Source organism: Fundulus heteroclitus, chromosome 6 (genome assembly GCF_011125445.2).
Source record: "Fundulus heteroclitus isolate FHET01 chromosome 6, MU-UCD_Fhet_4.1, whole genome shotgun sequence".
NCBI lineage: Eukaryota > Metazoa > Chordata > Actinopteri > Cyprinodontiformes > Fundulidae > Fundulus > Fundulus heteroclitus.
The window spans coordinates 29,291,279-29,303,453 of NC_046366.1; the positions used below are offsets into that span (position 1 = coordinate 29,291,279).

At 40.5% G+C, this 12,175-nt stretch overlaps 1 protein-coding gene across 1 annotated transcript in view; it reads right to left on the minus strand.

Moving 5' to 3' along the window:
* The window catches only part of ak5 (adenylate kinase 5), a 127,422-nt gene that overhangs the window by 107,093 nt on the left and 8,154 nt on the right, over positions 1–12,175 (minus strand). Inside the window, exon 4 of the mRNA XM_012853030.3 lies at positions 6,253–6,425. Within this exon, the coding sequence (XP_012708484.2) occupies positions 6,253–6,425 (173 nt within the window). The remainder of the gene's footprint in view (positions 1–6,252; positions 6,426–12,175) is intronic.

A 12,175-nucleotide genomic window follows, 5' to 3' on the forward strand; every position in this document is an offset into this window, starting at 1 on the left:
CTCTTGGAGAGCAGAAAATGTTGATTTAATATCTCCAGTGGCTACGTACACATCTTATATTCTGTTGGGTCATTTTCATAACGTAGTCAACATAGCCAGTGGAAATGCAGTAAAAAGAGAACAAACAATTGACGTCACATTTCCAAAATGTCCGCGCGCAGTATCCTAAACAATCGTGAAGAATAGTTGGTGTGTTTATGGCGGCTAAACAGAAATAAATGGAGAGCTAGAGACGTAGAGGATGGTATGTTCACCTGTTGCATACAGGAAGACATGAAGATGGGGAGTACAGCCCGTCTGTAAAGCCCATAGGGATCTTTTTTAAATAAAAGGTTTAAAAAAACATTTTGCTTTACTAAATAACAGCTGATGGTTTTACATACAGAAGGCTGCTGTTTTAGACTAGATTTATGCAGCATGTGATGGAAACAAAAACAAAATCCTTGTTTGTATCCATAAACTTGTCCAATAAACTCACCCCTGGTAGCATACCAGTAATCTGCATATACTGTTTTAAGTGACAGAAGAAGCAGTAACAACATAACATTTAACAAAATTGTGCCACTTGAAACATTTGCCTCCATCTATATTACCTCTGACCAGCCTCACTCTCCCTGCATCTCCACAGCATGATGCTGCCACTATCATGCTTAACTGTGAGGATAAATATGGACGTTAGTATTTCTTCCTCTCATGGAGTTTTTCTGTTACCTGACTCCGCCAGATAGATTTGCTCCGCATATCCATCTGGAAACCTTCCGTTGAAGTAATTTTGGGAAGGGGCGAAAATACTGGTTAGCTGATTGGCCTATGTTGGTGATAGACGGGCCAAATAAACCAATCAGATTCGTCGTCGCTCGTAACAGAGCGACGACGAAAACACAACCAAAAGCCAAGCTACTCTTGCTGCTGCAGGTAAAGGCTCGTTAGCTCAGCAAAGAAATACTCTGTAATTCCGATAAAACTTGCTCGATAGCCACGCTAACGCTAGTTTCATCGGCTGAAGCCGCCATGTTCTTTAGACTGAACTGACGCGATTCCCGTTGCGTCACACCTCAACCCGCCTCAAAGCCAACGCTGATTGGACGTTCGTTTGGTGAACGGCTCCAAATTTTCTTTAACCGAGAGTAGCCAGACTGATCTGCGAGTGAAACCTTCAAAGCTCGCGAGATCAGGATGGTCTCACGAGGCTAGTTTTTCTGTGCGCCAGAACAACTTCTTCCACATGTTTGCTATCTCCCATACACAGCTTGTAGTAGACTGCAAACAGGACCTCTCTTGGCTTTGCTTTTATGACGACTTTCTTCTTGCTACTCTTTCTTGAAAGGCAAGATTTGCCAAGTGTACAACCAAAAGTTGTCCCACCTAAGCCTTGGATCTCTGCAGCTCCTGCAGTTCCCATAACAGAGCCCTGTGAGAAGTTCAAAGTTTTGAACATTATTAACCTAACTCCACTTTTAACATTTATGCGCTCTATCTACTTTTAAGTCTAGGCTTAAAACTTTCCTTTTTGACAAAAAAGGAAAGTTAGAGTGTCTTATGCTACCCTGAGCTACCTCTATAGTTATGCCGCCATAGGCTTGAGTGCTGGAGGACATCAGGGTCTATTAATCTTACTCTGCTGAGTTCTCCTACTGTTCTCCAATTTTGCATTATTTGTTGTTATTTCAGCTTTTAACTTTTTGTTCTCTCTCTTTTTTCTTCATAGTAGATACACCTGGTCTGACGTTCTGCTAGCTGTGACATCATCCAGAGGAGGCAGATCATCCGCTTTTACCATATGACATAGAAAGGATTCTCGGATCAATGTGTGCTTCTGTGCTTTCTGTGTCTCTGCTCTGTCTTCTCTAACCCCCAGTCGGTCAAGGCAGATGAGCGTTCACACTGAGCCTGGTTCTGTTATAGGTTTTTCCTCTATGTTAAAGGGGAGTTTTTCTTTCCACTTTCGCTTCATACATGCTCAGTATGAGGGATTGCTGCAAAGCCATCAACAATGCAGACGACTGTCCACTGTGGCTCTACGCTCTTTCAGGAGGAGAGAATGCTGCTTGGAGAGACTTGATGCAATCTGCTGGGTTTCCTTAGAGAGGAAACTTTTTGAACAATCTGTATAATCTGATTAAATTTGACTTTTGCCTTGAGATGACATGTATCATGAATTGGCGCTATATAAATAAAATGTAATTGAATTGAATGCAACTTCAACCCTGGACCTGTCTGTAGTGTCCCTTGCTCTTCATGTTGATGCGTGGCCACTTGTACTCTCCAACAAACGTCAGACAACAGATGGTTTTACAATCACATTAAATTACACACAAATTACAAATTACAAAATTCTGCAAAACCAATTGCCTTCAGAAGTCAACCTGACTTCTGAAGGCAATTGGTTTTGCAGAATTGTATTTAAGAGCATCAGAGTAAAGTTTTTTTCTTCTTCAATATTTTATTTTTGTGTAAAAAGTGTTGAAAATGGTGCACTACTTTGTGTTGGACATCAATGAAAAACATCTTGTGACGTGCGTGCTGGCACTGGAAAGGACGTCATTGGAAACAACGACTTGCTACAGGAAAATTCCCAATGATAAACACATCTAAATCCAAATGTTTCTTTAATGGCTCTAACTGCAGCTGAGTGAAGACTTCCTGAAGCCAGAGAATGTCAACTTCTTTTAGCATCACTTACTTCCTCATGGCTGGAAGAGGTCAACGTGTTCGAACGGATCTCTCTGGGCAGACAGTAATTTGCAGTATGTCAGAGATGCATGATGCAATGCTCTGGTCTAAAAATAGCCGGACTAACGGAGACGTTTAGTTTGTACGTTTGGTCCGCATGGGAGCTGCGTGAATGTGGACCAAGCCACCCATGCAGAGATTCAAAATGATCTAAAGACCATGCTTGTTGCATTGAAACCTATAGACTGTGGATGGCGGTAGACGTTTGCTCTATCATCCCTTAACAGCTTCGGATTGTTATTCTAACAGCTGAGCGTAGAAAAGCTTCCACAGCAACAGAGAGGAAAAAAAAAAGAGCAAGACTGTAAAAGTAATTGTGCTATCAGTCTTTAATTTTAGAGCTGTCAATTGTGCAAGATGCTCCTTTCATATTACTGGTGGGATTTCTAAGAGAGAAGAGGTTCCGCATTTGGCTAAATGACGTGGCGCTTCATCTACGCTTTCAGCGTTACAGGATCATTTTCAACAACTGAGCGCAGATTTAGTTTTAATTACATTCAGGAAAATAAATATATATGATGAACATAACCCAAGCTTCTGCAAGAGTAAGCAAGCCTGTGTGGGGCCTTGCAAAAGTCGCCTATTGAACATTTTCCTGTTTTGCCCCTTTACACCCCCAAATATTCATGGGTTTCAACATATTTTAAGTTAATTTGTATTCAGCCCCCCAAGTCGTGTGTAGAACCATCTTTACTTGCAGCTTCAGGGCTTTAGGGGTATGTATCTAGCAGTTTTGGACTCTGTAACCGCTCTGCCTCTTGTTGCACGTCCACGCACAGCCAGCGCTCCATAAAGACCGTTGTTAATAGCGGTGCTGCTTTCTTCTCACATTACTCGGTGTCACTACGATGTGGTCTTAATATTGTGGGCTCCCGTTGCTCAACAGCTTTCTGATAATAGCAAGGATAGATGGCGGCGGTTTTTTTTATTATTTATTTTTAACAAAACTTTATTGAAAACTTCTAGAAACAATTACGTTCACCGGCACTTGCGTAAACAGCGCGCCGCTCTGTGACGTCTGCCTCTGGTGTCTGCGCGTGCCGGTGGCTTTGCGGCCTTGAAGCGTTCAGACAGAAGTATGGTGGCGGTGGCATTTAACAGTACTGTATTTTTCGAACTATAAGCTACACCAGATTATAGAGCGCATTAAATATTCTTCCCAAGTGTGTAATATCACACCTCCGCGTACACAGCTCTCTCCTGAGAGGGAGAGCTATCCGTCTCTGTTGGGAGGACTACACTGCCCTGTTTCTAACATAAAGCCAAAATAAAGTTTTATATTGAATTAACTTACTTGCTTTATTGTTGCTAGTGTGTACTAGCACGTACACGAATGTGCTTCTAGTTTAGATATTACAGTCAGGCAGTCTTGTAGACAGCTCTGGGGTCCTATCAGGTAGTCACACAGTGTACCGTAATGCTGCTAATGTCCATTTAGCAGAGCGGCTTTGTTGCTAACCAAAGTCCTACTTACACATTTTAACAAATTTTTGAGCGCATTGTACCACAGAAAATTGCTCAGTAAGCACAAGGGTAATAATATATAAGGTGCACCATCAAGTCTTGAGAAAATTTAAAGATTTTAAGGAGCTGCCCACTGCTCCCTAAGTGATGGGTTAAATGCAGAAGACACATTTCGTTGGCATGTACAATTGCAAGGACCAATAAAGATTTCTTCTAAGGATTTTGAATACAAGGCACTGCAGCTTCCCTCGAATCTTAGAATCAATCAATTCTCTGGGAAACAGCAAGGACAATGTAGAAAAAAAACATAAAGTTGGAGCTTAGTAATTATTTGGCTTTGAATGCAGTAATTTAACAGTAGTCAATGCGAAACGTGTCTACATGTAAACAAACCTAAACCTCTGTACTTAACGCCTAACAGCCACTTCTTGATTTATGTTTGCTCATTGGCCTACTTTGCTGCCTGTCTCACCCCCTTCTCAGCTGACATGTGGACTGAACTGCAGCAAGGGCACGCCAAGAAAAGGATGATGAACGACGCGTACGGGAGTTACTGGGGATGATTCATGAAAATAATCGAGCTAAAACGGCTCTTTTTGACGAGGTCCAAGGCTTGTGTCAGCGTTACAACCTTGCAGCGAAGGCAACACATCACAAGGTCTGCGCCGTAGAAACATCCTCCAAAGTGGTTTCAATAAAACACAAGCAGATTTACTAAAGCTGTTTTGTGTTTTAATATCTAACGTCGCATATTTTGTAGCTCACATGTAATAAGAGCAGAAATTATAGATCACTTAGTTGGTTTTGAGTCATTGCATCTTATTCATACTCACCAAATCTCTAACGATTTAAACTCTAATGATTTTTGCCTTTTATGAAGAACAATAAATGGTCATATGCAGAGTTGTAAAAAAAAGTAGTTGCCGCCTTACAGATTTGTTTCTCTTTTGCTTCTTTGTCACACCTAAATGACACATGATCTAAGATAAGTTACATTTTCACATGGGATAGCTTTTTATCCTCATTTGACAGCAGTTTTTTTAATTCGATCAGGTGATGCAATTATCCAAATGAACGACAGAAGCTGCTGGCTTCTACTAATTGGCGTTGAGCTAGTTTATGTCGGGGCTCTAATTTGTTGTCCCCGTTTAGCTATAAACATGAAGTGAAGCGGTTTTGATTGATCTGTGTGAGCAGAACCTAAAAAAAAAAAAACAGTTCATGTATGAGTTTTTAATTTAAACGATGCAGCTTTCGTTTAAAACCTCGTGATTGTTGGATGATCTTCAGAACCGCTCTCAGATCTACTCCAGCAAAAACTCCACAGCTCTAAAGCAACTCCAAAACACAGCCTGGTGCTTCACATTGTGATGTCTTTAATGTTTAAAAGGTTTCTGGTGCTTTTTCTTCAGTTTAAAGCTGAACTGAGATCTGAAAAGAAACAATTTTTTTTTTTGTCTTTGAGGGACTATTCAGAACAGTTTTGAATTGTAACAAAAAAAATGACACGGTAAGGTGTCTGTCATGCGTCTGTCTTTTTTAGTTCTGCTGAGCTTTGCTGAGAGTGACGGCTGACAGAAGTCGGCTTAATCCTGGCTGCAGCTGTTTTTATTAAAAAGTGTCTGCTCTCTATCATTTGAGAAGTTGCCCTGAGTTGGTTTTTACGTAATAACAGATAAAGCCTTGCACAAGATCCTCCGATGTGCATCCAGACCAGCAGCTGAACGGGGGATATGTCACTCTATCATAATTATTGTAGGTACTGTGTTTGAAAGAGGGAAGAGTAAACAAGCACAGGAGGGGCTCGGTGCTCATTTTCTTCCAAGCGGAGTAATTATCTTAGAAAGACGGAGGCTAATAAGACAGATAAGCATCCTCTCTCTCCAGCATGCTTGCGATGCGGCTTCTGCCAATTAGTTCCTCGTTGCGTGCGTGCTGTGATAACAACCTGACCCGAGTGTCTGGACATTCGGCTCGTCTCTCCCAAAATATTTGTCCATCTCACCCGCCTCCCTCCCCCCTGCAAACACTTCTTCTTCTCTGCTTCTCAGCTACCTGCGGCGCCAGCTCTCCGTTGGTGATGATTTTGGCGATCAGGCTCCACTTTCTGTTGCTGGTGGCGTTGTGGATCATCTTCTTCCTCAGCAGCTCGCCCACAGACATGTACTGGAAGCCGTAGCGCTCGGCGATTTTCAGGCTCTGTGTTCCTTTGCCGCTGCCAGGGCCACCTAAGCACAGAGAGGGAGAGAAAGTGTTGATGTTTTGGGGAGGTTTGTTGTCGTGTGTGTGTGTGTTTTTTTATGGGCGAGTGTGAAACATTACGTGTGTGGGCGCGCGTGTGTCTATGGGCGAGAGAAATCAGGCCTGAGTAAGACGTCGTGTGTGTTTGTGCTTGATTGAGTGTGTGTTTTGTGGAGGAGGGCGGCATAAAAAAAAAAACAGGTATGTGTGAAAATCCTGCATTTGGTAAGAAATTATCTCTTTTCACTGAATATCATTGGATTAATGGTGTAAACATTTTCTTATCGACAAGAAGCAGAATTTTCAAACATAAAACGATTATATTTTAGTAAAATGAATGGTGTCGGCGGCGTGTAAAGTTGATATTTTGGGTAAAACAGCCTGAGGGAAACTTTAAAAAAAGAAACTTGAAAAAGATTCTTTTACATGCTGAGTGAAGCCATCTGAAAACCTGAATTCTCCCTTTTCTGAGAGTTGGGTTTGACTTCCAGGTAACAGAAAAACTCTACTAGAGTTTTTCTTGGTTGAGACTACACTATGTCGCAGATAAAATATAATTCAGATGATATAATTTAAGAGCAAGTCTAATACGATTATAGATGCTCTGGTACATTCTGGGGAAGAAACGCTGTGATGGGGTAAAATCTGTTCTCCTTTTGGAACAGTTTTAATCTTGCAGAAATGTAGAAAGTATTGCTGGTCCAGTACTTCTGTGTCTCTGCTCTGTCTTCTCAAACCTCCAGTTGGTCGGGGCAGATGACCTTTCACACTGAGTCTGGTTCTGCTGGAGGCTTTTTTCTTGTTAAAGGGGAGTTTTCCTCTGCACCGCCGCTATAAGCTGAGTATCAGGGATTGCTGCAAAGTCAATAACACAATGCAAGCGATTGTCCAGTGTTCCTACATGCTCATCCAGGAGGACTCGATGCTATTTGCTGGGTTTCCTTAGACATAAAACTTTTAAATTAATCTGCTTTTCTAATTTAATATAAGTGACTTTGCAAAGGGCAGACAGAGCCTTTGCATATTGTAGCATGAGTTTAAAAAAAAAAAGCATTATTAGCCAGTGATTGCACTAAGATTTATCTGATTTTGATTCACCTTTTCTCCGAGAACCCATAAGGCAAGCCCAAATAATGTGAGTGTCTTTCGAACCAGCATATTTAGTAAATAGTTTCTCTTTGAACTATAAGCTGAGCTACACCTTTATCTTTTAAAGGTTAAATCCCTAATTAGTTATACTATGAAGACTCTAAAAAGCTCTGAGCCATATAAGTGGTAAAACAGTAATAAGACAGGTCACATTTTGTTGAAGGACATCAGTCTCAGACGTGAAGTGTTATAGCTACACATTACTGGGCTTTGGTTATGCTCCCACCATTAGGAAAAACACAGATGATGGACTGTTCATGTGTTCAAGGATCAGAACAAACCTGCAGCCTCACACATACAACAGGGCTGATCTAAATACTCAACATTAACCTGAACGTGCATTTTCTATGCTTTTACTTCAGCTGAGAGCAATTTAAGTGTGTATTTAACTAATTCTAAGGACAGTTTGTTTTTTGTAATAGGAAAATTCTGTCAGGGTTGGGAAGATAAGATGTTATGCACCAGGGCAACTGCACAGGAGATGAGTACCTAGATTACTTATTCTCTCTTAAACCTAAATCCATTCCTGATCTCTTCTGTTCTCCTCAGTCCTGTTAATCCTTTTCAGATACCAACCTTCTTTGCAAGTGGGTGATCAGAGACCAACCACAGCATGAGTTTGGGCTTTCAGTTACGATCATTCAGCTACATTTATCTCGGTTCCTGATCAGTTTGGTATCAGATGGAAACTGCCCTACGGGTTAAGCTTAGAGTGCCGTTTCACTTGAGGGTGCAACAGTGAACAGCGCAACAAGCAGAGATGTCATGACATGCAAAGAAGGGACAAGACCCCGAGCTTTGCAGGGCCATGCCCCCGTGTTTGTTTTTCAAAGCAAATATGGCAGAAATGCAAATGAGTTACTTCAAAAATACTGATTGCCACATATGATTAGCCACATAAACAAATTACTTTACTCCTCCTTTGATCGTGCGAACACCATCAATCCTACAGCAACATTGCCTGCAATAAGAGGGACAGCAGTCGCCATGTGCGCTCTGAATAGCTATGGCATCTCTAAACTGTGACTCTCAAGACATTTTCAAGATACCAGCAGTAGTCCGGCTTAGCTGGAGATCAGATTATGTATGCTGCAGTATCTGGTGTCACTGAAAACGTGTTGCTTAATGGTCAATACAAACACAAGGCAGACTTAAAGATCTAATTAAGTTCCCAGTAATTATGCAAAGAATTGGATGTGTGATCATTATAGTAATCCCTGCTGTTCTTTCATTCCTCTTTCAGTTTCTTCTAATCGGTTCTTTTTGTGCAAAAATGCACTTTTTCCAAATCACCCTACGCAGTTACACAGTTGTTGTGCAACTGCATAGTTGCACAACATACTTTACAGTATTTTTTATGTAATGTTTTATATATATATATATATATATATATATATATATATATATATATATATATATATATATATATATATATATATATATACACATACACATGTAGGGGCCTTTTACTGTTTTACAAGACCAACAGACTGGGCCGACCTCTTTTATTTCCAATTTACACCGGCATGTTAACTACCGACAGCAAAAAAATCAATATCAGCATGTATGTGTTTCTGACCACATATTTTTGTCTCCTCTAAATATTTTACCTAAAAAAAAAGAAGCTTTTCAAATTTGTTTTAGAAACTACTTAAGGTTTTTTTTTGTGGCGTTTATTCTAGATTCGGAAACTATACCAGCAGGGTAGTAGTTGAGGGCACAGAGAAGGCAAAATAAACAGGAAGTGGATAAATGAACCATTTGATTACAGAACAAAATGAAACGTTGTGCGGAACAGGAAATCCGATATTAAAAAGTCTAAATTCTTCCAGGGAGTATGAGCCTGGGAAAAGACCTCTAAGAACTGTAAAAACTGCTTTTTAAACAGGACAAATAGTCACTGAACTCACCACAGGACATTTATCGAAACAAATAAGCTAATTAGAAAACCCCAAAAAAGATAAACGAAAGGGAATAAAAAACTATTAGAGAATATTAATAAAGCCTGAATTAAATAAGCCCTGAGACCTTGACATAAAAGTGCTTTTGAAGCATGTTTGTCACACCTGCTGTAATAGACAAGATCAGGTTCGCCAGGTCGCCTCGTCAGAAACGTATCCTTTAATCAAACAAGTTAACTCTGCATTGTACTCTAAATAAACCATGAACACACAACGCAGCATTGATGGTGGAAAGAAAACTGCCTTTTAACTCCAAGGCAATAAATCACCAACATGATACAATAACGTCTTCCCGAGTGTCTACCGCACATCTGTAGAGCTTTGTGACTGTAACTGGCCTGGTTGCAATCAAGTAGCTTTAAAATCTGTTAGGGACAAATTTACAGTTAAGACCAAATGTTTTCATACCCCTGACAGATTTATAGTTAAAGGGACATATCATGCTTTTACATCCTTGATTTTCACTTGAAGTTTTGATCTATATAAAGTGGAACTGCAAAGCTCTGGTCTGCATTCCTCGTTATTTTTGCCCCTGTTCTGAAGTCTGAGAGCGTGAGAGTTTGGTGCCGTCTCTTTAAAGCTAAAGGAGGAACTTCACACCCCGCCCCCTGCAGGTCGTAGAGCGATCTACTCCACCATGTTTGGCCATTTTTTTTTTGTATGCTGGGGGACGGTGTCATGAATTGTGTGGGTTAATACACCCATCAGGCATCCTTGAGCTCGGACTACTAGATCGCTCCAAGAAATAAAAACGGCGGATCCACGAAAATGGGTTGCGGGAAGTCCATGACCATGTTTAGCAGTTCCGCTGCAAATATTGCGACGTTATTGTTTAACAAACGCACAAGAGAATAGAGAAAACTGAACAGATGACCCAAACAGAACATAAAGATATCTATGCAGCACCAGGACAGACTAATTCAACTCTTCTGCACTCTTAGAAACATGCTGGTGAAGATTCTCAGTCATCCAGGTCATGGTTATTCCAAAAAAAAAAGTAAAAAAACAAAGCGACTGGACTCTTAGAAACACCAAAAATAAATGCATTTAAGGGCTAGAAGAGTGGATTTTACATTATATGTCTCCTTTAAAATAATTGTAATTTAAACAAACGTGTGTTTCTGTCAGGAAATCAGATAGGTGTCTCCCAAAAGATGATTCATAAACATAAAAGGAGGGTCAATTTGAAAATAAAACATTTATCTCTTTATAATCAGTAAAAAGGTCAATCAAACTGTTCCTGTTTTTCAGTGGTATTGAGCTTCAAGCATTTGCCATATTTACATAGATTCTCCATATTATTCTAATCTGGACCCAACCAAAACCTTAACGTCGGTAAACTTGTAAAAATTAAAATATGAACTAAACCCTAAATCGGTCAGAGATATGAATGATTTTAGGTCGAATCATAAATCAGAAAAGAGAATGTTTGTGGTTTTTTTTTTTTGTATTATTTTGCCAAAAGCTTGGAAACCTTGCTGGAGTGCATATCAACACAAAGGCCTTAAATTGCCGGGACATTTTAAATAAGCATCTTACGGACCTAAGCTGAAGAGAAGACGGCACAAGAATCTAGATGATCTAGAGAGCTTCTGCAAAGAGGACTGAGAAACGATCTTCTCTGGAGTACAGAGGTATTTATCTAACGTCTGTGTAAAGACGGGTACAGACAGCCATGTTTTCTGCTAGGCAGCACGCTGTGGTTCTTGGCCCGGTCTCGTCCGAACATCCTCCTAACTTCTCTCTGCAAACCCGACAGACAAAACTTTCCCCGTGATCCTCCGCGGAGGTGACAGCGGCTGCCACGCTGTGTTTCCGTTCAGAACCAGGGCCCAGAGGAGGAGGAGACAGACAAACACCTAGCAGCCACTCCACGGAGAGCGTGAAAAGCCCCCTGAAAGCAGCGTCCCATTTAAACGGGAGCTTTGAGAAGAGGCTGGACTCCTTTTTCCTTGAGCTTTTATAAACTTTTAAAGTTATGTTTGAGCCAAACTGGGTTCACTACTCCTGCTGTGCAAACGGTATGCATGATTAACAAGATAAATAAGACTAGTTGACAGCCTGAAGCAGGCACGCCAAGGAAACCAGATTAGGAGTGTCAAACACACTGAGGGACATGCAGCGAGATCTACTTTGATGATACAAACGGCGAGAGGTGCCGTTACGTTTCGAATACCAGGAAACAAGACACGCGCTCTCACAAACGCGCCGTCCCAGATCGTAGATTCCTAGCCACACGTCGTATTTTTAGATCACCAGCAAATTAAACAAAAAACACTTTTCAGTTTTTAAATCCTTTGATATAAAAAAGGGCCGGACAACGTCCAAAGAGAAAGACACACCCGCACACCAACACTGCAAAAACAGAACTAAAAATAAGTAATATTGTCTTGAAATAGGTGTTTTTCTCCTAGATTTGAGCAGGTGAATAAGATGATCTGCCAATGGAATAAGATTTTTACACTTGAAATAAGAACAATCCATCTCCATCATCTTATTTCAAGTGCAGTATATCTAATTATCTTATTTTAGGGGTGAAAGTACTCATTCCATTGGCAGATAATCTTATTTACCTGCTCAAATCTAGGACAAAAACACTAATTTTAAGAACATTTTTCTTATTTTTT